The following is a 24,694-nucleotide window of genomic DNA, read 5'->3' as shown; positions in this document are numbered from 1 at the left end:
AGAATCACTTGAACCTGGGAGGCGGAGGTTGCGGTGAGCCAAGTTCACGCCATCGCAGGCCAGCCTGGGCAACAAGAGCGAAACTCTGTCTCAGGAAAAAAAAAAGAAAAAAAAAAAAGCATTTCAGTTCCTTAGGAAAATGAGTTTATGTTTTCTATATCTGCTTAACATTATACAGACAAACAAATTCAGAAAATATGATTTAAACATTTTTATTCACTTCCTGACTGTTTAACCTTGGACAAGGTACCAAACCTCTCTGTGCCTCTGTTTTCTGATCTGTAAAATAGAGGTACAGTAATAATCCCTACCCACAAGGTTGCTTTGGATAAATGACTTGATTTTTTTTTTTTTTTTTGAAACGGAGTCTCGCTCTGTCGCCCAGGCTGGAGTGCAGTGGCCGGATCTCAGCTCACTGCAAGCTCCGCCTCCCGGGTTTCCGCCATTCTCCTGCCTCAGCCTCCCGAGTACCTGGGACTACGGGCGCCCGCCACCTCGCCCGGCTAATTTTTTGTATTTTTTAGTAGAGATGGGATTTTACCGTGTTAGCCAGGATGGTCTTGATCTCCTGACCTTGTGATCGCCTCCCAAAGTGCTAGGATTACAGGCTTGAGCCACCGCGCCCGGCCATGACTTGATATTTTTAATTAATTTTTTTAGAGACGGAGTTGCACTCTGTGGCCCAAGGCTGGAGTGCAGTCTCATGATCAAAGCTCACTGCAGCCTCAGCCTCCTGTCCTCAAGTGATCTTCCTGCCTTGGCCTCCCAAAGTGCTGGTACTACAGGTGTGCACCACCACACTGGACTTTTTTTTTTTTATTTTAGAGACTGAAAATGTAGATCAATGCTTATACCTGTAGTATAAGCAGCATTTAATGATCTGACACTATTATTAACCCAACATCACAGATGAAGAAATTGAGGCTCATAAAGGCTTTGCCCACGATCATTCAGAGAAAGGAAGAGCCTAAATTTAGCATTTTAAAAACTGCAGCTTCACTTTAGGGGCACACATTTTAAGAGGATGCCTCGAGAACGTTTACATATGTATACACTGGTGATCAATATAAGGGCATTTCCAACACTTCAGAAGGTTCCCTGGGGTCTCCTCCCAGTCAATATCTTCCCCAAGTTAAACACTGTTCTGATTTTTCATGATAGATGTTTTGCTTTTCTGAATTTGATGTAAACAGAGCCATTCAGTGTGTTTCTTTATTTGTTTCTTTATTTCAGCAATAGGGAAATGAAATGTTTCTTTGATTATCTGTGGACTCTGAATTTGAAGTCCATGTACTTCCACGGTAGAAATGGCCTTCTTTTTCTTTCTTTTTTTTGTTTTTGAGACAGAGTCTCGCTCTGTTGCTCAGACTAGAGTGCAGTGGTACAATCTTGGCTCACTGCAACCTGTGCCTCCTGGATTCAAGCAATTCTCCTGCCTCAGCCTCCTGAGTAGCTGGGATTACAGGTGTGCGCCACTATTTTTAGTAGAGATGGGGTTTCACTATGTTGGTCAGGCTGGTCTCAAACTCCTGACCTCGTGATCCACCCACCTTGGCCTCCCAAAGTGCTGGGATTACAGGCGTGAGCCACCGCGCCCGGCCGAAATGACCTTCTTTACCTTTTATCCTACACTGCCTACAATAACTACTTAGGACTGCTTTTTTGGGGGGGCAGGGTCTTGCTCTGTTGCCCAGGATGGAGTGCAGTGGTATGATCATAGCTCATTACAGCCTTGAACTCCTGGGCTCAAGCAATTCTTTCCATTCTTTCGCTTCATCCTTTCAAGTACCTGGGACCACAGGTATGTGTCATTGCACTGGACTATTTTATTATTATTATTTTTGAGACACAATCACTCTGTCGCCCCAGGCTGGAGTGCAGTGGCGGGATCTCGGCTCACTGCAAGCTCCGCCTCCTGGGTTCACGCCATTCTCCTGCCTCAGCCTTCCCATTAGCTGGGACTACAGATGCCCGCCACCACGCCCGGCTAATTTTTGGTATTTTTAGTAGAGACGGGGTTTCACCGTGTTAGCCAGGATGGTCTCGATCTCCTGACTTCGTGATCTGCCCGCCTCGGCCTCCCAAAGTGCTGGGATTACAGGCATGAGCCACCGCGCCTGGCCTACTATTCTTATTTTTTGTAGAGACAGGGGTTCCACTATATTGCCCAAACTGGTCTTGAACTCTTGACCTCAAGTGATCCTCCCACCTTGGCCTCCCGAAGTGCTGGGATTTCAGGCCTGAGCCACCGCACCTGCTGGTGTTTTTTTTTGTTGTTGTTGTTGTTTGTTTTTGTTTTTTTTGAAACAGAGTCTCTCTCTGTCGCCCAGGCTGGAGTGCAGTGAGGAGATCTCGGCTCACTGCAACCTCTGCCTCCCGGATTCAAGTGATTCTCCTGCCTCAGTCTCCCGAGTAGCTGGGATTACAGGTACCCGCCATCACGCCTGGTTAATTTTTGTATTTTTATTAGAGACGGGGTTCCCCATGTTGGCCAGCATGGTCTTGAACTCCTGACCTCAGATGATCCACCCGCCTTGGCCTCCCGAAGTGCTGGGATTACAGGCGTGAGCCACCACGCCAGGCTGTGCAGCTGCTCTGATTTCCCCCTCCCTCCTTTTCCTTCTTTGTACACGTCCCTGAAACGTAGCTGTCCATCAAGTCACCAATGGATTCTAACTGGCCAATTCTAGGCAAGGCTTGCTGGAACCGCCCCCCAGCCCCCAAAGGAAGCAAATGATAGGGCACATGTATCAACTGGCTGGCCAATGGGAGGATGGCATCTTCTAGCCAGTCCACCAACGGGAGAGCATACTCCTGCCCTCCCCAACTGCCTCTGCAGAGTAGCCTCGTGCCTTTGCAGTTTGACACCTTCCTTTTGTCCCAAGAAGGTCCCTTGGAAGCCACTTCAGGAAGGCAGGATGACAGGGCCTGATTCCCTTCATCCTGCCTGTGCCTGCCCCAAACCTCTGCTCCCCAGAGTAGATGGGAGGGGAGGTCTTTCTAAACAAAAATGATATCTATGTAAATATATGTAGTTTCAGCCTTGCGCCTGTTATTTCTTTTGTTTTCTTTTTTAATGGAACAACAATCGCTTTGGCTTTATTTTGTTTTTTCAAGGAATGTCATTTTAAAGTTCCAACTATCTTGACAACCCCCTCCCTTCCTTTTTCCAAGTTTTCGGTGCTGAGGAGAAACATCAACCTTCCTTTCTGTCTTCCAACCTGTCCCTTAGAGGTGAGGCCTGGGGAGAAGGGAGAGGTGACATAAGGTGGGCGGCGGGGGGGGCATGCAGAAGATGGAAAAGGGTGGAGTTTAAGAGTAGGAGGGGCTGGGTGCAGTGGCTCATGCCTGTAATCCCAGCACTTTGGGAGGCCAAGGCGCAGATCACCTAAGGTCAGGAATTCGAGATCATCCTGACCAACATAGTAAAGTCCTGTCTCTCTTAAAAACACAAATATTAGCCGGGCACGGTGGCGGGCACCTGTAATCCCATCTACTCAGGAGCCTGAGACACGAGAATTGCTTGAACCGGGAGGTGGAGGTTGCAGTGAGCCAAGATCATGCCACCACACTCCAGCCTGGGTAACAAGAGCAAGACTGCATCTCAAAAAAAAAACAAAGAAGAAGAAGAAGAAAAGAAATTGTCTAAATTGGGTGTGTAAAACAAAAAATTAGGGTAATTAGGATGTCAAATTGCCCCGGATGATGAATATTAAAAGAGTAATAAGGATGCAAAAGAGCTTAGAGAAGAGGTTTGCCTGGTGGCTTTGGATGGCCACAGATGCATGGGTCTCTTGGGCCTTGCCTCATTGGGGGTGAAGAAGGCTGCCGGGGGCTCTGAGGGTGTTGTGTTGAGGTGTTCTCATGGCCGTCTTTTTCTGCCTTCTTGGCTGCAGGCAGGCATGGCCCTGCTATTCGCAGGGGGTTGCATCTTCTTCCCGTTGTGCTTCACTGTCCTGCGCTGGGGCTTGCAGAACCACGCCAGCCTGCAGATGGAAAAACAAGAGGCTGTCCTGGTAGCATCCAAGTAAGAGGACCAGGGTGCGGGTGTCCTTCCTGGGGCCACGGCTGGTGGAACTGACCTCTTACTTTCAGAATGAGTTCGTGGTGAAAACAGAAGCAGAGTGTGGGGTGGAGCTGGGATTTGGAGTCAAAAGACACCAGCAGGCTGGGCACGGTGGCTCACGCCTGTAATTCCAGCACTTTGGGAGGCTGAAGCAGGTGGATCACCTGAGGTCAGCAGTTCAAGACCAGCCTGGCCAACATGGTGAAACCCCGTCTGAACTAAAAATACAAAAATTAGCCAGGTATGGTGGCAGGTGCCTGTAATCCCAGCTGCTCTGGAGGCTGAGACGGAAGAATCACTTGAACTCGGGAGGTGGAGGTTGCAGTGAGCTGAGATCATGCCACTGTACTCCAGCGTAGGCGACAGAGTGATACTCTGTCTTAAAAAAAAAAAAAAAAAAAAAAAAAAAAAAAAGACACCAACAGTGGTGTCTTTTGTGAGTCATTTAATTTCTCTGAACTTCAGATCCCTCACTGGTAAATGGGCTTGATAATAACCCCCACTCTCCTTCATGGAGATGTTGTATGAAGATCATGTGAATCCGTGCCTGTAGAGCAGGGGCTGCAAACTCCTGCAGATAATATGAGGGATGTGGGCTCTGCGGGGAGGATGTGGGCAGGAGGACTCACCTTCTCTGCTGAGGGCCTGTGCTGCTCGGCTCCAGCCACTGATAAAGTTATACAGTTAGAACGTGGGCCAATGTTTTCAGTTATGATTCTTTGTCATTGTTGTTGTTGAGACAGGTCTTGCTCTGTTGCCTAGGCTGGAGTGCAGTGGCACTATCATGGCTCACTGCAGCCTTGAACTTCCAGGCTCAACCAATCCTCCTGCCATAGCTGGGACAACAGGAAATGCGCCACCACACCTGGCTAATTTTTTTTTTTTTTTTTTTTTTTTTTTGGTAGAAACAGGGTCTCACTATGTTGCCCAAGCTGGTCTTGAACTCCTGGGCTCACAGGATCCTCCCTTCTCAGCCTCCGAAGTGCTGGGATAACAGGCATGAGCCACTGTACCCGGCCTCTTCTTCTTTTGTTTTGAGACAGGGTCTCACTCTGTCACCCAGGCTGAAGTACAGTGACACCACCATGACTCACTGCAGCCTTGACCTCCCTGACAAGTGATTCACCCTGAGAATCAGGCTGACTCCCAAGTTGCTGGGACTACAGATGTGCACCACCATGCCTGGCTAATTTTTGTACTTTTAGTAGAGACGGGGTTTCTCCATGTTGCCCAGGCTGGTCTTGAACTCCTGGGCTCAAGTGATCCTCCTGCCTCGGCCTCCTGAGTAGCTGAGACTACAGGTGCATGTCATTGTGGTGGGCTTCCTCCCAGTTCTTTTTATTCTTTTTTTTGAGACAGAATCTCACTCTGTTGCCCAGGCTGGAGTTCAGTGGCTCAATCGTGGCTCACTGTAACCTCCACCTCCCAAGTTCAAGCAACATTCCTGCTTCAGCCTCCCGAGTAGCTGGTATTACAGGTGTGCGCCACTACATCTGGCTAATTTTTGTATTTTTAGTAGAGATGGGGTTTCACCATGTTGGCCAGGCTGGTCTCAAACTCCTGATCTCAGGTGATCTGCCCACCTCGGCCTCCCAAAGTGCTAGGATTATAGGCGTGAGCCACCACGCTCAGCCTCTCCCAATTCTTGAATACTGATAAGTAACTAAGAACTTATTTAAGAACTACTATACTGACAACTGCATACTGGCCAAACAAAACATGTCTGTGGGCTGGGTTGGGCCCTTGGGCTGCAGATCTATGACCTGTGTGACAAAGCTTACCATAAAAGCGCACTATCAGCAAACCATAGGAGCGGGAGGCGGTACATGGAACACAGATTTTACTAGGGTGTCTACATGGATTTCCTGGCAGACAAAAAAGCCTGTCTCTACTCATCTGAAGTGAAACCACAGTTCCGTGACCAGCCTTGTAGTCCTCAATCTCGAGTAGTTACGGTGGCCGCCCATCACCCAGCCTCCTCAACCTCAGTCCTTTTTGCAGTTTTGCTCATGTGTGGCTTTGGGGTTATGCAACTATGATTTTTTTGTTTTTTGTTTTCTTTTGAGATGGAGTCTCACTCTGTCGCCCAGGCTGGAGTGCAATGGCGCGATCTCAGCTCACTGCAACCTCCGCCTCCTGGGTTCAAGCGATTCTCCTGCCTCAGCCTCCCAAGTAGCTGGGACTACAGGCGCCCGCCACCACACCTGACTAATTTTTGTATTTTTAGAAGAGATGGGGTTTCACCGTGTTAGCCAGGATGGTCTCGATCTCCTGATCTCATGCTCCGTCAGCCTTGGCCTCCCAAAGTGCTGGGATTACAGGCGTGAGACACTGCGCCCAGCCACAACCATGGGTTTGAAACCCAGCTTTCTTGGCCGGGCGCGGTGGCTCACGCCTGTAATCCCAGCACTTTGGGAGGCCGAGATGGGCGGATCACGAGGTCAGGAGATCGAGACCATCCTGGCTAACATGGTGAAACCCCGTCTCTACTAAAAAAATACAAAAAAACTAGCTGGGTGAGGTGGCGGGCGCCTGTAGTCCCAGCTACTGGGGAGGCTGAGGCAGGAGAATGGCATAAACCCGGGAGGTGGAGCTTGCAGTGAGCTGAGATCTCGCCACTGCACTCCGGCCTGGGCAACAGAGCAAGACTCCGTCTCAAAAAAAAAAAAAAAAAAGAAACCCAGCTTTCCTCTGGGCATGGTGGCTCCCACCTGTAATATCAGCATGTTGGGAGGCAGAGGTGGGTGGATTGCTTGAGCCCAGGAATTTGAGACCAGCCTGGCCAACATGGCGAAACTTCATCTCTACAAAAAATACAAAAATTACCTGGGCATGGTGGTGTGCGCCCGTAGTCCCAGCTACTCGGGAGGCTGAGGCATGAGGATCATTTGAGCCTGGGGAGATTGAGGTTGCAGTGAGCCATGATCGTGCCACTGTACTCCAGCCTGGGGGAGAGAATGAGACCCTATCTCAAAAAAACAAAACAAAACAAAACCCACAAGATTTCTAAACCTGTTTCTTCTATAAAACAGGGATACCAAATAAGAATCAGTAGAAATCACCTGGTACTATGCCCAGCATGTAGTAGAAACTCAGAGAGCTGGATCCCCTTTCCCCCTCCAGTGAAGGGCTGAGGGCAGGAGCTAGATCCGCTATTGTCTCTAAAACCGGCTCCAAATCGGCCTGAGACTTCCTGGGTGCTTTCCTACAGATCGCCGCTAGAGGGCAGCACAAAACAGCAAATCCCAGTCCCCGGCTTTTCTTCTGGGGAGGCGAGGAGTGGGCTCTGGCAGAGAAAGGCAAACCACAGGGTTGATTATTGAGCTTGGAGACCAAAGGAGTTTGCATAACAGGCCCTTGTCATGCTGAAGTCCACAGGACAGTTGGGATCAGGTGGGAGGGCAGAAGTCAAAGGAGGCAGTGCCTCTGGCTCCAGTCCCACAGCGCGACCCTGGCCCAGTCCCCAGGCCTCACTTTCTTTATGGGCTAGTGAGGAGCTTGCACCAGCCCACCCCGCAGTACTTTCCCACTCTGAAACTAGGCTGTTTGTGGAAGTTGCAGAGGAAGGGAAGTTAGGAGCTCCTAGAGAGCGGTAGGAATTTAGGGGCGGTCAGGAGGGGCTGGCTGGCTGAAGAATAGGGCCTGGGCATCCTAGGGCTCCCTGGGGCTTCCTGAGAGGCAGTGGCCCCCCGCCCCCCCACTCCCCCCTTCTTCCACTCCCTGCCCCTCCGACGCCTGCAATGAGAGGGCTCTGCCACTTCTGAACTGGGTGACCTCAGGGAGCCTCAGGATCGTTGCTGGCCCTGTGGGAAGGACAGGCACAGCGCCCTCGGAGCTCCTGCAGCAGACGGGACATGGGCAGCCCTGCGGCACAGTCAGGTGCCCCCTCTGGCCAATGTCAGCTTCCTTCCCGACCATAGGGTGAGGGAGCCTCTGGGTCTGAGGATACTGTGTTGAGATATTTTTCCTCCCATCCCCTCCTTCAGTCTTCCTTCTGAGAAAGCACCACTTGCTCCCGCTCCCTCTCCTGGGGAAGCCTGTCTTTCGCTGGAGTGGGCACCCAAAGCTGGGACCCGGGGCAGGCCCCAGAGGGATGTCTTGGCGAGGGAGGAGATGCCAGGCATTTGCAAAGTGCTGATGGGAAACAGGGTCAGGCCCCTGTGGGGGCTCAGGGCCCCCTCCCAGCTGGCCAAGGAGCCCTAAGCCCCCTTCCTCCCCAAGAGAAGAGCTGGCCCCTGTCCCCAGCAGCCCCCTGTGCCGCCGCAGCTGCTGTTCCTTTAAGGGCCTCCCCCTCCCTCTTTCTCTGCTCCCCCCATCTCTGTCGCAGCCGAGGCTGTGGCTCAGAGCTGCATGGGGAGACGCCGCTGCAGGTCCGGTTTCTCGGTGTCTGGTCGGTGCCATCATTTCCCTGCCCCTCCCCCGCCCTCCCCAAGCTGGTCACTTCCCCTCCCCCTCCCCCTCCCCACCGAGGGGGCAGGGGGCTGGGCACGGAGTCTCTATGATGCCATGTGCGGTGTCTGTGCCGGGTGGCGGGGACCGGGGCGGCAGCGAGAGGAGGCAGTGGAGCTGGGAGAGCGGTGGTGACCGCTGACCGCTTGCCCGGCTACTCCTCCGCTCCCTGCTGCCTGCTCCTCCGCTCCCTCCTGCCTGCCTCCTTCCTTTGGGGCTGGCACCCAGACCCACCCCCACCCCCTCCCCGCCTCCTCGAGCCCTCCCAGCCTCTCACGTAAGCCTCCCCTCCCCACCTGCCTGGTGGCTCCCTCCCCTCCCCCATTTGCATCCTCCTCCTGTCCCCTCTTCCTCTCTGTCCTTCACCAAGCCATCCCCTCCTCGCCTCTCCCCATCCCTCACTGGCCTGCTCCTGCTCCCCTTCTCCCATCCTCCCCTCCCCCGTCTCTGCCCAACTGGCCCCCTCCTGACTCCCCAGTTTCACTGGACTCTCTGGCCCCATCCCGTCGCCGCCCTGTCCCCTTTGTGCCCCTTCCCATCGTTTTCTCCCTCCTTCCCGGGCTTGGCGTCCCTTCTCCACCCCTAACTCCTTCCGCTCAGCCTCCCTGACCCTTCACGGCCCGCCTGCCTCCCTGCCCAAGTCCTCAGCCACCATGCTGACCCCGATGGTGGCCGGGGGGGTGGTGTTCCCCGGACTCTTCCTCCTCTCCAAGAATACGCTCCAGCGGCTGCCCCAGCTGCGCTGGGAGGAGGCCGACGCGGTCATTGTCTCAGCCAGGTAAACCACTTTCCTTCCCCTCAGCTCCTCTCTGCTTCTTGGGCTTCTCAGGGAATGGAAAGGACCTGGCACTTCTCTGGACCCTCAGTGGCTGGGTATTGGGAGTTCCTATGGGGGTTGGGGGCTTTACCCCCAGGCTTCCTCTCTCCTCACTGCCTGCCTTGCTCACTGTCCTGGGAGACCTCGTCCAGCCCTGCCATCTGGTCTACTAGTGTTCAGCCTGCCTCTCTCTTCTTCCCGGTACACCCTCCCACCCTCCAAAACAGGGCCGGCATGCAGTGAAGACATTCCTGTAAGACATTAGGGAACGAGGCCAGGGCCAGACAGCTAGGTGTCATTCAGGGCGAGTGTTTGGGGGCCAGGGATGGAGGAGTGGATGGTGCAACTGTATACCCCTAGAACAGGGCCAGAGTGCAGAGTGGAGGCTAGTGGCAGTCAGGAGACAGTGGGAGAGTGATTGGGGAGCTCGGGGGTCACAAAGGGTCCAGAGTGAGGCCCGCGTCATGACTGGGCAGCTGAATGGGGCAAGAACTGGCCCAGGCTCCCCTCGTGGGGAGAGGTCCGGATCAGCAGCTCACTCTTAGTGGGGTCTCACCTCAGGACGGACACCCTGCCGCCCCGAGAAGAGGGAGACTCAGTTTCCACAAATGGGGAAGGGAGAAGGTGGCAAGGAGTGGGGTGGACCGAGGAACAGCAGCCGAGCAGACCAGAGAGCCGTGAGGTGCCTGTGGTGGGGCACATTTCAGGCAGCCCAGCCTTGGGAGAAGGCGGGCAAGGACTGGTCCGAGAAGTGGCTGAATGCAAAGTGCAGTCGCTAGACTAGCAACGAGGAGAAATCAAGGCACACGCCTCTTCCCTTCTGCCCTTCTAGCACGCCTCCCTCTCTCTCCCAGGCTGGTGTCCTCTGTCCAGGCCATCATGGCCTCCACTGCCGGCTACATCGTCTCCACCTCCTGCAAGCACATCATCGATGACCAGTAAGTGCCGCGAGAACCCCCCTGCCCAGGTGCCAGTGGTTGGTGTGTACACATAACCCTGGAAGACCCCACATCTTGGAGGGAACTCTGTCCGTGGTCCCCAAGCCCTTAACTTAGACCTGAGCAAGTTCACTGCAATAACTGCAACTCAACACCCAGGGATAAATTTATCCCGTCCTGTCCTTAAAGGTCAGAACCAGGGGGAGAAGGAGCGGGGATCACAGAGGATCCTCAAAGCGCTTCCTAGTTGGCTTCCAGGTCTCCTGTGTTGTCGTGGGTTCCCCACCTCTTCCCTGCCTTCCACCCCAGGAGGCAGATCCCATTTCCCTTCAGCACCCAGATGGGGTGCCCCCTCCTCATGCCGGGCTCACCCCTCAGGCCCTCCCAGAATCCAGGCATCTGGCACCCACTCCATGCGTGAGGGAGAGGAGAGGAGAAAGATGACACGCACAAGGCCACACACGGCCAGGCAGTGCAGGAGGGGATGAGGGCGAAGAGGCCAAAATGTGGCCAGGCAGCTGCTGCAGTGTCTGGTGCTTGCCAAAAAGGCCCAGAGGTGTGCGGGCAGGAGGCGGAGGACGGAGAGGAGAGGGGCCCTGTCCGTGGTGCTGACGACCGCCCTAGGTGACTCATGGGTGGCCCATTGCAAGTTGCCTTGGAGGTGCCCACAACACCCGCTTCGTAGCTTTCAGCGCCACTTCCCTTCTGTGGCAGCCCCTGAGTCCCAGGGGACATTCTCTGGACTCTTCTGACGGGGGGTGCCCTGTTTCTGTTTGCCTCCTCTTTCTCCGAAGATGAGTTGCCTCTTCTGTGGTGAGGCAGCCGCCCTTCCTGGAAGGGCTTCATCGAGAGGAATTGAGTTAAGTGGCAGCTGCAGAGGACAGTTCTTGGCTTAACTCTTTCTTCACACCCTGCCCAGGGAGTTGGCTGCTTCTTGGCCTCTGCCCGCCCCTCCCCACCCCTTCTCCAAGCTGAGCCTGGGATCCAGCACTTCCTCCCCAGCCTTCACATGCAGAGGTCACCTTTTGGTTTCTGCACCCCCCCTGCTCCCCAGGCCCCCTGTGTCTGTTCCTGTCCTTCCTCCCTGCTTTAATCCTCAGGTAGGTGGGGAGGATCCGGGTTAATCCAGGGCAGCAGCTGTTCCTACTTCTGAGCACCTAATTGCCAAGAGGGTGGGGATGGGATTTAACACCTCACATGACAGCCCAGGGCCTGGTGGCCCCTCCTGGTCTCCTGCACCAGTCCAGCAGGCCCCATCTCCCATCACCTCTGCTGGGCCTGCATTGTGGGCAGCTTCCTTCCCTGACTCCTCCAGGCCACTTGGACCTTTTCTCCCTGTGTTCTTGCCTCGCATTCTCTGCAGCTGCTCCTCCCTTCTCATCTTCCCCTGCCTCTGGGCCGCAGCTCCACACCACTGCATCACAGTCTCAGGTTCCCTTTTCCCTGGTACCGTCCCTGCTGGAGAATGGGCTGGCTCCACTCACAGGCTGCCTGCCTTAGGCTCCCCATCCTCAGAGGCCTCAGCCCCAACTTCTCCACAGCTCCCTCCACATGCCTCATGTTTGGTGATAACTTCTGGCTGACTCTGCTTTCATCCCTCCTCCCCCATGTGGGGCGAGCTCCCCGGGGCCTACCTCTCTGACCTTCCGCCCCCACCCCAGACCAGTCTCGGGACTACAGGATTTAAGAGAAACTGGCAATGTGCTGACTCCAGAAGAAAAATGCTGTCTTGTCTATTCATTCATTTCTCATTTTTGTTTACTCTCCAAGTACATGGAACTTTCTCTGTCCTTGGCTCCTTTTGTTCTGCATTTTCCCCTTAATGCCTGGCTGTCCCTGAGAAACAACACAAAACAGAAAAGAGATGGGGTCACTTTGGGGCAGGGCAAACAGCGCTGACAAGACCCCTCACTTGCCAACAGGGCCTGTCTCTGATGCCTCTTGGACCTTCTGGGGACAGTGGGGATGGCAGTGAGGGCTGTGGAGCCACTGCCCATGTCCCTTCCTTGGCCAGGTTACCTAGCCCGTCTGTGACTCACTTCCTCACCTGTACAGTGGGGGTTATGGCCACACCTACCTTTTACAGGGTTTTGGGAGGGGTAAATAAGTGCATGCACGGGAGGTTTGGAAGAGCGCCTGCCTCAGGAGGCAGGAATGGGGGTCCACCCCTGTGACCTCTCTCTCCAGCACTCTCACCCATTCAGCTGTTGCTGGTCCTAACCTCATGGTAAGGTTAGGACAAATAACCACGGCAAGGAAGGTCCCACCTGCCTGGCCTGGGCTTATTTTGGCACTCTATCTGTGCCATTTGGTCTGTGGGCATCTTCTGTTCTTTTCTTTTCTCCCCACTTTACTGCAGAGAGAGAGGAACATGGGTGGGTTCTGAGGCCACAGATTTGAATGCCAGCACCGTCGCTTACTAGCTGCGTGACTGCGTGAGCTTGGGCAAGTTTCTCACCCTCTACCCTCTGGATCCCTCATCTGTACCTGAGACTCCACTGCTGTCCAGGGCTGCCGTGCCAACCCCTGAGATCTGCCCCCGCCCACTGGTGTCCCCTTTCCTCCTTGCTCCCCACACCCACCCACCCCCTCCGCCCTCCTGTCTCTCTGCCCAACAGACACTGGCTGTCCTCTGCCTACACGCAGTTTGCTGTGCCCTACTTCATCTACGACATCTATGCCATGTTTCTCTGTCACTGGCACAAGCACCAGGTCAAAGGGCATGGAGGGGATGACGGAGTGGCCAGAGCCCCGGGCAGCACGTGGGCCATAGCGCGTGGCTACCTGCACAAGGAGTTCCTCATGGTGCTCCACCATGCCGCCATGGTGCTGGTGTGCTTCCCGCTGTCGGTGGTGAGTCCCGGGGAGCTGGGCGGGTGGGGTGTGGGTGGCCTGCTCCTTGGTCCCACTGGTGCTGGCAGGAACCCGGGAAGCCCTGGGTCTGGGTACTGGCAGCCAAGCAGACCCAGTACGTTTCCAGGGAAAGTTGTGGACAGGCAGGGTTCACTGAGCACCAGCCCAGGGGCACCAGGGTGTGGGGGCAGCCTGGCCCCGGGCTGGACAATGCCTGGCTGCAGCACTTTGGATCTGTGGTTGCACATCTCTGAGCCTCAGTTTCCTCACCTGTTACAGAAGGAACACGGTCTTTCTGCAGGACTGTGAGAGGGATGCAGCCAAGTCATGCACCTGCTCCCGCACCCAGGTGTTCTTTCTCTTTTTTCTCTTTCCAAGACGGAGTCTCTCTGTGTCACTCAGGCTGGAGTGCAGTGGTGTGATCTCGGCTCACTGCAACCTCCGCCTCCTGAGTTCAAGTGATTCTCCCACCTCAGCCTCCCCAGTAGCGGGGATTACAGGTGCCCGCCAACATGCCTGGCTAATTTTTTTGGTATTTTTAGTAGAGACGGGGTTTCTACTGTTGGTCAGGCTGGTCTCAAACTCCTCACCTTGTGATCCACCTACCTTGGCCTCCCGAAGTGCTGGGATTACAGGCGTGAACCACCGCGCCCAGCCCTGCACCCAGGTGTTTTGACATTCAGAGTCAAGCATCTCCAAAAGTGACAGAGGGGAAAGAGGAAGGGGGGGGGCTGCCTAAGAACCCAGGGGGAGCCCCAGCTCCTCACCTTCCTGCCTGTGTGCTCAGGTGTGGCGACAGGGGAAGGGAGACTTCTTTCTGGGTTGCATGTTGATGGCAGAGGTCAGCACACCCTTCGTCTGCCTTGGCAAGATCCTCATCCAGGTGAGTGAGCACGGGAGGATGCGGGAGCCCGATGGGGGGGGCACGGGTAAGGGAGGGACCTTCAGGGTTGCTGCCAAGGGCTCTGGCCCCTTCGTCATTCCCCCCCTCACCCCTTGCCTTTTGAGCTCGTGCTTGTGTCCTGGCAAAGTGTCCGGTCTGGGAGGAGCTGCCTGCTAGGGTTGCAGGGAGGCAGGGAGAGGGCCAAGGGGGGCCGAGCCCTTCTGCCGCGGCGGCCACGGTGTCCGTGTTCCCTCAGTACAAGCAGCAGCACACGCTGCTGCACAAGGTGAACGGGGCCCTGATGCTGCTCAGCTTCCTGTGCTGCCGGGTGCTGCTCTTCCCCTACCTGTACTGGGCCTACGGGCGCCACGCCGGCCTGCCTCTGCTGGCCGTGCCCCTGGCCATCCCCGCCCACGTCAACCTGGGCGCTGCGCTGCTCCTGGCCCCTCAGCTCTACTGGTTCTTCCTCATCTGCCGCGGGGCCTGCCGCCTCTTCTGGCCCCGCTCCCGGCCACCCCCGGCCTGCCAGGCCCAGGACTGAGGCCGGGGACCAGGACCCTCCCCCTCCCCACCCCCACCCCCGTGGAGACAGGGCTCTGGGGCTGATGGCTGGGGGTGGGAGCCAGGGTCCTCTTGCCCGGACAACCCCAGGACTGACGATGACCCTGAAAGGGAAGAGGCCCCACACCTCGGGGACTGAGTGAGGGGAGAGAGGGAACCTCTTCTCCTTACTGTGCCCCGTTCCTGCACACCCCTGCGCGGGAGGAGGGGAGGGGGCACCACCTCCCACCCACTGAGGGCAGGAGGGCTTGTGGGGAGGGAGACCGACAGGGTTTCAAGGGGACCAGGAGTCAGAATGTGGGGAGGCGCCTCTGCCAAGGCCATCCCAGCCCCTCTGCTGCCACCCCCCAGGGCTCCCCATCACCCGAGAGGAGAGGACGCCCCAACTAACCCGGCTGGCCCTCGGGCCTCCCGAGCGGCTGGCTGCAACCACGGCTCCTCTCCAGGGTAGGCCAGCTTGAGGAATCTTATTTATTTTATTTATTTACCCAAATTTGATCTAGTCTGTTGGGTTGAGGGGTTGAGGGAGAGAGGTGGCTGCTACCCCCAAGCCTTCCCAGTGCTGACAACCCCGGGGGCAGGCGAGGGCGCCCAGTCCCTCACCATCGGCTGCACATCGCGCCCTCGGGCCCTGCCATGTCCCTGGTGCTACTGACCTCTCAAGGCTTCCTCCAATCTGGGGTCGGGGGACCCTGGGAGGTGCTTTACAGACCGCTAATAAAAGACGATCTGCGTGAACGCCACCAAGGCCCTCACCATCAAGTTCTTTGGGGCTGGGAAGGGAGGAGGTGGGGGGCTTGGGCTGTGGGAAACGCACAGGGAGTGGGATACCCAGCTCCTTGCTGGGCAGTCAGGGAGGAGAAAGGTGGGGAACTTTTGCTCATCGACAGGAGAGGAGGTGGGTGTGGGTGCTCAGGTTGAGTCCGGGGCCCCTGTCCGGCTCTTTAGGCCCCTTTCTGGAAGTTTCTGTGGGGCATGGAGATCAGAGGGGAGAGGTCACACCCTGCCCCACTAGAACTGGGCTCTCCAGCTGCTCCCAAGGAAGGTGGTGGTGGGTGGGGTTGGAGGAAGGGGGCAGGCCTTACATGTGGGTGCAGAACTGGAAAAGGAGAAAGAAGACGACCACCACCAGGAAGCCTACCAGGATGTGATGGAAGAGCCCGGGGCTGGAACCTGCTAAACAAGCAGGACCCTTAATTCCCCTCTGATGGCCCAATGGAAGGGTCGGGGGCTGCTCTCCTCCAGGCCCTGGCGGGGAGGGAGGTCCCTTCTCTAGCTGGTTCATACCTGAGTTAACAAACATGATGGGTTTCTCTCCAATAAACTGGGCCACAGCCAGGAGCCTGGCTTGGTCTGAGTCTGGATAATCGAAGAAGTCAGGCCTGTCTAAGAAGCGCGGAGACTCTGTCTCCAGGGCTGACGCCGTGGCACGCTTGGGTCTGGGTACTAGGATCCAAGCAAAGTCTGTGACAACAGCCAAGCTGACCCCTGCCTTTATCTCTGAAGGCTGAAGCTGGCTTGGGACCCTATGAGACCACCCAGCCTTACTGTGGAGGCTGTGGAAGGTCTTGATTTCCCTCAGGGTCAGCTGGGTGCACCACGACAAGGCCCATGGTTGTCGGGGGTGGGTGGGACCAGCAGGATGGGAGAGAAGAGTGGAGAGAAAAGGAGAAGGTGCAGGGTTGGCTTCCCAGTCCCTAAGTGGGCATCACCCTTTATGCCCCCAGAGCTGCCTGCCTTCCCACTGCTCCCAAGACAGCTTCTCACCAGTGTCTATGGCCCCTATTGCAGCCAGCCACACCCACACCAGCACCCATGGCCACAACCTCATGACTGCTATCATGAGGTGGGGGCTCTGTGATGTCACAGCCCAGAGCTGTTCTGATGGCACTCTGGGGTGAGGGGAGGAAGTGCTAGGAGCTGGGACCCCTTCCCCATCCCTCACCCTCATCAGAAGAGGAGAGGAGAGGAGAGATTGGGACCAGTCTTCATCCTCTGGAATGTTGCTGATGATAAAGCCATAATGGTGGCAGCCCCAGCGTTTACAAAGAGGAGGGCTGCGGCAGGGCCATCTTGCTGAAAGTCAGAACTAAAAGAAGCTGCGTTTAGACAACAGGCACAATTTGGGGTGGTGGCACCGGGCCACACACCTCCAGTTACCCCTTGGATCAACCACAGGTAGCATTTGTTTTATTTATTTTCATTTTTTTGGAGACAGGGTCTCTGTCACCCAGGCAGGAGTGCAGTGGCACGATCTTGGCTCACTACAGCCTCCGCCTCCCGGGTTCAAGTGATTCTCCTGCCTCAGCCTCCTGAGTAGCTAGGATTACAGCTGCCTGCCACCACACCCGGCTAATTTTTGTATTTTTAGTAGAGACAGGGTTTCACTGTGTTGGTCAGGCTGGTCTCGAACTACTCACCTCAGGTGATCTGCTTGCCTCGGCCTCCCAGAGTGCCCGGCCTATTTTATGTCTTTTCAGAGACAGGGTCTCACTCTGTCACCCAGGCTGGAGTACAGTGGTATGATCACTGCAGCCTGGAACTCTTGGCCTCAAGTGATCCTCCCAAGTCAGCCTCCTGAGTAGCTGGGACCACAAGCATGTGCCACCATGCCTGGCTAATCTTTGCATTTTTTGTAGAGATGAGGTCTTGTTATGTTTTTTTGTTTTTTGTTTTTTGTTTTTTTTGAGACGGAGTCTCGCTCTGTCGCCCAGGCTGGAGTGCAGTGGCCAGATCTCAGCTCACTGCAAGCTCCGCCTCCCGGGTTTACGCCATTCTCCTGCCTCAGCATCCCAAGTAGCTGGGACTACAGGCGCCCACCACCTCGCCCGGCTAGTTTTTTGTATTTTTTAGTAGAGACGGGGTTTCACCGTGTTAGCCAGGATGGTCTCGATCTCCTGACCTCGTGATTCGCCCGTCTCGGCCTCCCAAAGTGCTGGGATTACAGGCTTGAGCCACCTCGCCCGGCCGAGGTCTTGTTATGTTGTCCAGGCTGGTGTCGAACTCCTGGCCTCAGATGATCCTCCAGCTTCAGCCTCCCAAAGTGCTGGGATTACAGGCGTGAGCCACCATGCCCAGTGGGTAGCATTTATTTGACACCTATTACTATGCTGGCTGGACCCCATTTATGGCCAAGTTCCTTGCACAAATTGGTTCATTTACCCTTGCACTGACCCTCAGAGGCAGGTACTCTGTTTTTTTTGTTTTTTTTTTTGTTTTTGAGACGGGGTCTTGCTCAATCGCCCAGGCTAGAGTGCAGTGGCACGATCTCGGCTCACTGCAAACTCTGCCTCCCAGGTTCACACCATTCTCCTGCCTCAGCCTCCCGAGTAGCTGAGACTACAGGCGCCCACCAAAACGCCTGGCTAATTTTTTTGTATTTTTAGTAGAGACGGCGTTTCACGGTGTTAGCCAGGATGGTCTCTATCTCCTGACATCGTGATCTGCCCGCCTCGACCTCCCAAAGTGCTGAGATTACAGGCGTGAACCACTGCGCCCGGCCTTTTTTTTTTTTTTTTTTTTTTTTGAGATGAAGTTTCACTCTGTTGGCCAGACTGGAGGGCAGAGGCACAATCTCAGCTCACTGCAACCTCCATCTCCTGGGTTCAAGCGATTCTCCTGCCTCAGACTCCTGAATAGTGGGATTACAGACACGCACCACCACTGTCCGGCCAATTTTTGTATTTTTAGTAGAGATGGGGTTTCACCATGTTGGCCAGGCTGGTCTTGAACTCCTGAACTCAGAAGATCCGTCCGCTTCGGCCTCCCAAAGTGTTGGGATTACAGGCATGAGCCACCAAGCCCAGCCCAGAATCAGGTACTCTTGCCTCCCTTATACACCGGAGGAAATCATGGCACAGAGGGGAAATGTAGTGTGGGCAATGCGCACTTCCTGGGGGCTGGGGGTTCCTCTCTGAGGCTCCCCCTCGCATCGTGTCCGCAGATTCAGGGGCACAGGGCTCTCCCCATCCTCCCCCGACCCTGCCTCAGTGCTCAGCTGGGAACTACCCTGGGGTTAGGAACCGAGAGGAGTAGCAAGCTTCTCCCACTAGGTGGCAGCAGCGTCCGCGCCTGAGTCCCCGCTCCCACCCTAGGGAAGGCGCTGCCGGGCGGACTCCCGGGCCTCCTCTCGCATCTTCCACAGGTTGCATCTGAGGCTGCAGGAAAACCGATGGCTGGGAATGGCCGTCGGGGGTTGGTCAGAGGAAGTCCCTAGGCCCTTTCCGAGGCACATCTCTTGGCCATTCACGCATCCTTCGCAGACTCCGCTCTCTGCACCTCCGTTTCCTCTTCTGTGGCCGGCGGCTCCCCTGTGGCCACCCCATCGCCCGTCTCTGCCACCTCCCAACAGCCATTTCCACTCCTGCGGTCCCACACCAGCTAAGGAGAGCTCCCTTCTGATTGGCAGGTGGGCCTGTCTGTCACGGGCATGTTCCATCCCGCCCAAGCCCAAGGACACTCCAGGGTCTCCTTAGTTTCACGACGAAGATGCGTGCTCATCGGACTCTGCAGACCCAGTGTCGCGACTTCGCCCAAAGCCAGGCGTGTATCTGTGCGCGTGTGAGGTGCTCTGCAGCAACTCTATGCAGAGAACAGGAGGGCTAGGACTCGGGGTACTTGCCATGAACCGCTTCGAGTTCCTAAACAAGTAAAAAGCCCAGAGAGACAAAAAAAAAAAAAAAAAGGGGGGACGGCGGGGCAGGGGTGGGGAAGGAGGGAAACCAATATCTATGGGACTGGCTCACGTGGGCTGCTTCCCCTGTGCTGCGCTGATGGCTTCCTTTTTTTTTTTTTTTTGAGACAAGATATTGCTCTGTCACCCAGGCTGGAGTGCAGCCTCGACCTCCTGGGCTCAAGTGATCCTCTCACCTCAGCCTCCCAAGTAGCTGGCACGACGGGCGTGCACCACCACACCTGCTTATTTTTTGTTTTGTTTTGTTTTTTTGAGATGGAGTTTCGCTGTGTCGGCCATCCTGGAGTGCAGTGGCGCGATCTTGGCTCACTGCAACTTCCGCCTTCTTAGTTCAAGCGATTCTCCTGCCTCAGTCTCCCGAGTAGCTGGGATTAAAAGCACGTGCCACCATACCTGGCTAATTTTTGTAGTTTTTTTAGTAGAGACGGGGTTTCATCATGTTGGCCAGTCTGGTCTCAAACTCCTGACCTCAAGTGATCTGCCCTCCCTGGTCTCCTAGAGTGCTGGGATTACAGGCATGAGCGACTGTGCCCAGCCTACTTATTTTTTTCTTTGTAGAGACGGGGTCTTGCTATGTTGCCCAGGCTGGTCTCAAACTTCCGGGCATAAGTGATCCTCCCACTCTGGCCTCCCAAAATGCTGGGATGACAGTTGTGAGCCGCCACGCAGGTCACTTATAAGAAAGAGGAAGGGATTTATCCAAAGCCACAGGGCATGTGAGAGGCAGCAGAAGGGACTCAGTAATGTGGTTTTTGGGTCAGGCGCGGTGCTCACGCCTATGATCCCAGCACTTTGGGAGGCCGAGATGGGGTGGATCACTTGAGGCCAGGAGTTCGAGACCAGCCTGCCCAACATGATGAAATCCCGACTCTACTAACAATCCAAAAAAAGGCTGGGCGTGGTGGCTCACACCTATATTCCCAGCACTTTGGGAGGCCAAGGCGGGTGGATCACCTGAGGTCAGGAGTTCAAGACCAGAGTGACCAATATGGTGAAACCCCATCTCTACTAAAAATACAAAAATTAGCCAGGCATGGTAGCATGCGCCTGTAGTCCCAGTTACTCGGGAGGCTGAGACAGGAGAACTGCTTGAACCCAAGAGAGAGAGGTTGCAGTGAGCCTAAATTGCACCACTGCACTCCAGCCTGGGTGATAGAGTGAAACTTCGTCTCAAAAAAAAAAAAAAAAAAAAAAATTAGCCAGGTGTGGTGATGCGTGCCTATAGTCCCAGCTAATCAGGAATCTGAGGCAGGAGAATCACTTGAGCCCAGTAGGTGGAGGTTGCAGTGAGCCGAGATCATGCCACTGCACTCCAGCCTGGGTGACACTCGAGACTCTATCTCAATAAATAAATAAATAAATAAATAAATAAATAAATAACCTGGTTCCTGATGCTGGGCCAGGGCTTGTGCCCCAGGCCCACACGCAACTGCTCCTTGAGGTTAGCTGGGAGAAGGGACACAGAGCCTATGGCCTTTGGGGTTGACTTTTTTTTTGTTTTCTTAAATGCTTCAAAAACATACAGCTACTTTCTCTACCAGAAAAGGCCGTTTCAACCCAAACAATGCATTATCCATTCATCCATTTATCCATCCATGACATAAATGTGCTGAGCTCCTGCTATGCACTGGCCGGACTCCATTTATGGCTCAGAAATCACCAGGGTATGGTCCTTGCCCTCAAGAGTGACAAGGGAGAGAACTCATAGATGCGCATCATTCTAGAGTAGACGGGCAACTCTGGGTCATCTACACCTGCTGTCTCCACTCCCTCACCTTTAATGGACTCTTCGATCTCTTATTTTTTTGAGATGGAGTCTCATTCAGTCACCCAGGCTGGAGTGCAGTGGCGTGATCTCGGCTCACCGCAACCTCTGTCTCCCGGTTCAAATGATTCTCCCACTTTGGCTTCCTGAGTAGCTGGGATTATAGGCACCCACCACCACACCCAGCTAATTTTTGTATTTTTGGTAGAGACGGGGTTTTGCCACGTTGGCCAAGCTGGTTTCAAACTCCTGACCTCAGGTGATCTGCCTGCCTCTGCCTCCCAAAGTGCTGGGATTACAGGCATGAGCCACTGCGCCCGGCCAATTCTTCGACCTCTTCTAATCTGGCTTTGTCCCCACCAATCCACTGAAGCCGCTTTGATCAAGTCCATGAAAGAGCTCATAATCTGTCAAATCAAATGGTTCTCTCTCTTTCCATTCTCTCTGCTTCCCAGCAGGTGCACCTGTCCCTGACTCAGATCCCCAGAGCCACACTCACCAATTCTCAGGACTCCTTCTCCAGCCAACTCAGCCTGGGGCCTTGTCTTGCTATCTATATTCTCTGCTTAGGTGATCTCATCCATACTCGTGGCTTTAAATACCATCTATATGCCAGTGACTCACAAATGTATATTTCCAGCCCAGACCTCTCCTCGGAGCTCCAGACTCTGAGATGTCTGTTTGTGATGTCCAAATACATCTCCAAGGCAATGGATCATAAATGGAGTCTTACTCCAGACCTGCTCTGCTCCCATCTTTTCATCTCAGTGGATGGTCCCATCATTCCTCTAGATGGTCTGCTCAACACAGAAACCTAGGAATCATCCTGAATCCTTATCTCTCACCTAATGAGCCCCAAATTGAGACCTGTTAGGCCAGGTTTGGGGGCTCATGTCTGTAATCCCAGCAATTTGGGAAGCCAAGGTGGGAGGATCACTGGAGGCCAGGAGTTCAAGGTTCAAGTGAGCCATAATTGTGCTGCTACACTCCAACCTTGGTGACAGAGAATCACATCTGTAAAAAAATAAGAATAAAAAGATCTGTTGGTTTAATGTTCTTTTCTTCCCTTCCTTCCCTTCCTTCCTCCCTCCCTCCCTCCCTTCTCTCTCTCTCTCTCTTTTTCTTTCTTTCCTTTCTTTCTTTCTTTCTTTCTTTCTTTCTTTCTTTCTTTCTTTCTTTCTTTCTTTCTTTCTTTCTTTCTTTCTTTCTTTCTTTCTTTCTTTCTTTCTTTCTTTCTTTCTTTCTTTCTTTCTTTCCCTTCCTTCCTTCCTTCCTTCCTTCCTTCCTTCCTTCCTTCCTTCCTTCCTTCCTTCCTTCCTTCAGCATTTCACTCTGTTGCCTAGGCTGGAGTGCAGTGATGCAGTCATAGCTCAGTGCAGCATCGACCTCCCAGGCTCAAGCGATCCTCTCGCCTCAGCCTCCTAAGTAGCTGGGACTGCATGATCAAGTCACCATGCCCAACTAATTTGTTTTTTTTTTTTTTTGGTAGAAATAGGATTTCACTATGTTGCCCAGGCTGGTCTTGAACTCCGGGGCTCAAGGGATCCTCCTGCCTTGGCCTCCCAAAGTGCTGGGATTATAGCACCCAGCCTCAATTTTATTTTCTTTTGTTTTCTTTTTTTTTTTTTTCTTCCGAGATGGAGTTTCACTCTGTTGCCCAGGCTGGAGTGCAGTGGCGTGATCTCAGCTCATTGCAACCTCTGCCTCCTAGGTTCAAGTGATTCTTGTGCCTCAGCCTCCTGAGTAGCTGGAATTACAGATGCGTGCCACCAAGCCCACCTAATTATTTTTGTATTTTTAGTAGAGATGGGGTTTCGCCATGTTGGCCAGGCTGGTCTCGAACTCCTGGCCTCAAGCAATTCTCCCACCTCGGCCTCCTGAGGTGTTGGGATTACAGGCATGAGCCACTGTGCCAGCAATAGGTAGTTTTTCGACCCTTCCCCTCCTTCCCCTTATTAAGAATCCCCAGTGTCTATTATTCTCATCTTTATGTCCATAGGTACCCAATGTTTAGCTCCCACTTGCGAGAACATGTGGTATTTGATTTTCTGTTTCTGCGTTAATTCAGTTAGGATAATGGCCTCCAGCTGCATCCATGTTGCTGCAAGGGATATAATTTCATCGTTTTTATGACTGCATACTATTCCATGGCATATATGTATCACATTTTCTTTATCCAGTCCACTGTTGGTGGGCACCTAGGTTGATTCTGTGTCTTTGCTATTGTGAATAGTGGTGCAATAAACACACAGTGCAGGCGTCTTCTTGGTAGAATGATTTTTTTCTTTCTTTTTCTCTCTTTTTCTTTTTCTTTTTTTTTGAGGCAGGGTCTCATTCTGTCACTCAGGCTGGAGTATAGTGGCCTGATCTCTGCTCACTGAAGCCTCAAACTCCTGGGCTCAAGCAATCATCCTGCCTCAGCCTCCCGAGTAGCTGAGACTACAGGTGCGTGCGACCACTCCTGGTTAATTTTTTTTTTTTTAGACAGGGTTTCTTCATGTTGACCAGGCTGGTAGAATGATTTCTTTCCTGAATATGCCATGCTCTGGACTGCCTCCCAGCCTTGACACACACCTCTGCCTGGAATACATTTGCCCCCATGCTTGACCTGGCTAACTCCTCCTCATCTTTCAGGTTTCAGCTGAGACAGCTCCTCTTCTGGGAAGTGAGGTGTTAATCTTTGTTTCCTCCTGCCTCATAGGACCCTGAGTTCCCATGGCTTTCTGACCATCCCCTGTCCCCATGTCAGTTTCCCTGGATGAGGATTGTCTGTATATTTGTCTATCTTCTCTATGAGGCTGTGAAGTCACAGCTCATTGACCTTGGTCCTGGTTGTATCCCACAATCTATAGTCGATATTCAGTCAATATTTACTGAATGACTGGGTGACTGGTACAAAAGCCTCCCCACTCTGGACAAAGCAGGGCTCAACACTGTCCATCATTTTCCTCTGAAATTGGCTTGAACTCCAGCCTCATCCTCACCTGCCTTCAGCAAGTTCTTCTGGAGGCAGGCAGGGCTGGGGTTGAGCAAGCACCGTGGGAAGAGAGCACAGGAGACAGGACTCAGCAGGCTCCTTGGCCAGAGTGTCCCCCTCCCTTCACTGCAGGCCGCCTGTGCCCAGGTCATGGACACCCTCTTGCTAAACTCACTGACTGTCACACTGCACAGTGTCTCCCTTAGTCCTGCCTCCTTTCTTATCCTGGAGAGACATGAAGGAAACCTAATGGTTGCCTTTACTTTAGAAATATTGGCCGGGTGCAGTGGCTCACGCCTGTAATCCCAGCACTTTGGGAGGCTGAGGCGGGCAGATCACTTGAGGTCAGGAGTTCGAGACCAGCCTGGCCAACATGGTAAAACCCTGTCTCCACTAAAAATACAAAAATTAGCCAGGCATGGTGGTGTGCACCTGTAATCCCCGCTACTTGGGAGGCTGAGGCTTAAACCTGGGAGGTGGAAGTTGCAGTGAGCCAAGATCATGCCACTGCATTCCAGCCTGGGCAACAGAGCGAGACTCTGTCAAAAAAAAAAAAAAAAAAAAAAAAAAAAAGAAATATATTATTTTGCTGGGCACGGTCTATGGCTCACACCTGTAATCCCAGCACTTTGGGAGGCCAAGGTAGGAGGATGGCTTGAGGCCAGAAGTTTGAAACCAGCCTGGGCACCATA

The 24,694-nt window shown here is 54.0% G+C and overlaps 4 protein-coding genes and 1 long non-coding RNA gene across 13 annotated transcripts in view; 1 reads left to right on the top strand and 4 right to left on the bottom strand.

Annotated features, from left to right (window-relative positions):
* PPP4C (protein phosphatase 4 catalytic subunit) overlaps positions 1-10,298 on the bottom strand; it is a 64,018-nt gene extending 53,720 nt beyond the window's left edge. The window contains exon 1 of the mRNA XM_050773988.1: positions 10,288-10,298. The gene's annotated coding sequence lies outside the window, so the exon portion shown is untranslated. The remainder of the gene's footprint in view (positions 1-10,287) is intronic.
* The window catches only part of ALDOA (aldolase, fructose-bisphosphate A), a 76,586-nt gene that overhangs the window by 38,553 nt on the left and 13,339 nt on the right, over positions 1-24,694 (bottom strand). Inside the window, exon 1 of one of the 7 annotated variants that reach the window (XM_050773969.1) lies at positions 7,769-7,772. The exons of 4 other annotated variants lie outside the window; for them this stretch is intronic. The gene's annotated coding sequence lies outside the window, so the exon portion shown is untranslated. 2 more of the 7 variants (XM_050773972.1, XM_050773968.1) reach the window with 2 other exon arrangements.
* TLCD3B (TLC domain containing 3B) lies at positions 2,850-15,310 on the top strand. 3 transcript variants are annotated; one of them, XM_050773978.1, is made up of 6 exons: positions 2,850-3,234; positions 3,897-4,027; positions 10,187-10,270; positions 12,889-13,123; positions 13,911-14,006; positions 14,263-15,310. In XM_050773978.1, the coding sequence occupies exons 1-6, from the start codon at positions 2,983-2,985 to the stop codon at positions 14,545-14,547; spliced, it is 1,083 nt and encodes a 360-aa protein (XP_050629935.1). In that variant the 5' UTR covers positions 2,850-2,982; the 3' UTR covers positions 14,548-15,310. The 3 variants fall into 3 exon arrangements, with proteins under 3 accessions (XP_050629935.1, XP_050629936.1, XP_050629937.1); XM_050773979.1 differs by lacking the exons at positions 2,850-3,234; positions 3,897-4,027 and adding an exon at positions 8,368-9,293; XM_050773980.1 differs by lacking the exons at positions 2,850-3,234; positions 3,897-4,027 and adding an exon at positions 9,193-9,293 and having other exon boundaries at positions 10,165-10,270.
* LOC126944486 (uncharacterized) lies at positions 12,000-13,950 on the bottom strand. Its single transcript, XR_007722069.1, has 3 exons — positions 13,891-13,950; positions 13,055-13,393; positions 12,000-12,106 (listed from the first exon to the last, which is right to left on the bottom strand). It is a non-coding gene; the product is annotated as an uncharacterized LOC126944486 (long non-coding RNA).
* C20H16orf92 (chromosome 20 C16orf92 homolog) lies at positions 15,051-16,518 on the bottom strand. The gene is made up of 4 exons (XM_050774016.1): positions 16,335-16,518; positions 15,855-16,013; positions 15,653-15,740; positions 15,051-15,533 (listed from the first exon to the last, which is right to left on the bottom strand). Exons 1-4 carry the CDS (start codon positions 16,516-16,518, stop codon positions 15,512-15,514), a joined length of 453 nt encoding a protein of 150 aa, XP_050629973.1. The 3' UTR covers positions 15,051-15,511.

The sequence above is a fragment of the Macaca thibetana genome, chromosome 20, assembly GCF_024542745.1.
Source record: "Macaca thibetana thibetana isolate TM-01 chromosome 20, ASM2454274v1, whole genome shotgun sequence".
Taxonomy (NCBI): Eukaryota; Metazoa; Chordata; class Mammalia; order Primates; family Cercopithecidae; genus Macaca; species Macaca thibetana.
The sequence above is the reverse complement of the archived record's forward strand: the minus strand, read 5'-3'. Positions and strand labels throughout refer to the sequence as shown.

Excerpts from the sequence above, each read along its gene's own strand:
- TLCD3B (XM_050773978.1), top strand. The coding sequence starts at position 2,983 with ATGGGAGGGGAGGTCTTTCTAAACAAAAATGATATCTATGTAAATATA. Across the intron at positions 3,235-3,896 it reads TTCCAACCTGTCCCTTAGAG|GCAGGCATGGCCCTGCTATT; the intron begins GTGAGGCCTGGG and ends TCTTGGCTGCAG. Across the intron at positions 10,271-12,888 it reads AAGCACATCATCGATGACCA|ACACTGGCTGTCCTCTGCCT; the intron begins GTAAGTGCCGCG and ends TCTGCCCAACAG.
- C20H16orf92 (XM_050774016.1), bottom strand. The coding sequence starts at position 16,518 with ATGAGGGTGAGGGATGGGGAAGGGGTCCCAGCTCCTAGCACTTCCTCC. Across the intron at positions 15,741-15,854 it reads CATCATGTTTGTTAACTCAG|GTTCCAGCCCCGGGCTCTTC; the intron begins GTATGAACCAGC and ends CTTGTTTAGCAG. Across the intron at positions 15,534-15,652 it reads TTCCAGTTCTGCACCCACAT|AAACTTCCAGAAAGGGGCCT; the intron begins GTAAGGCCTGCC and ends CATGCCCCACAG.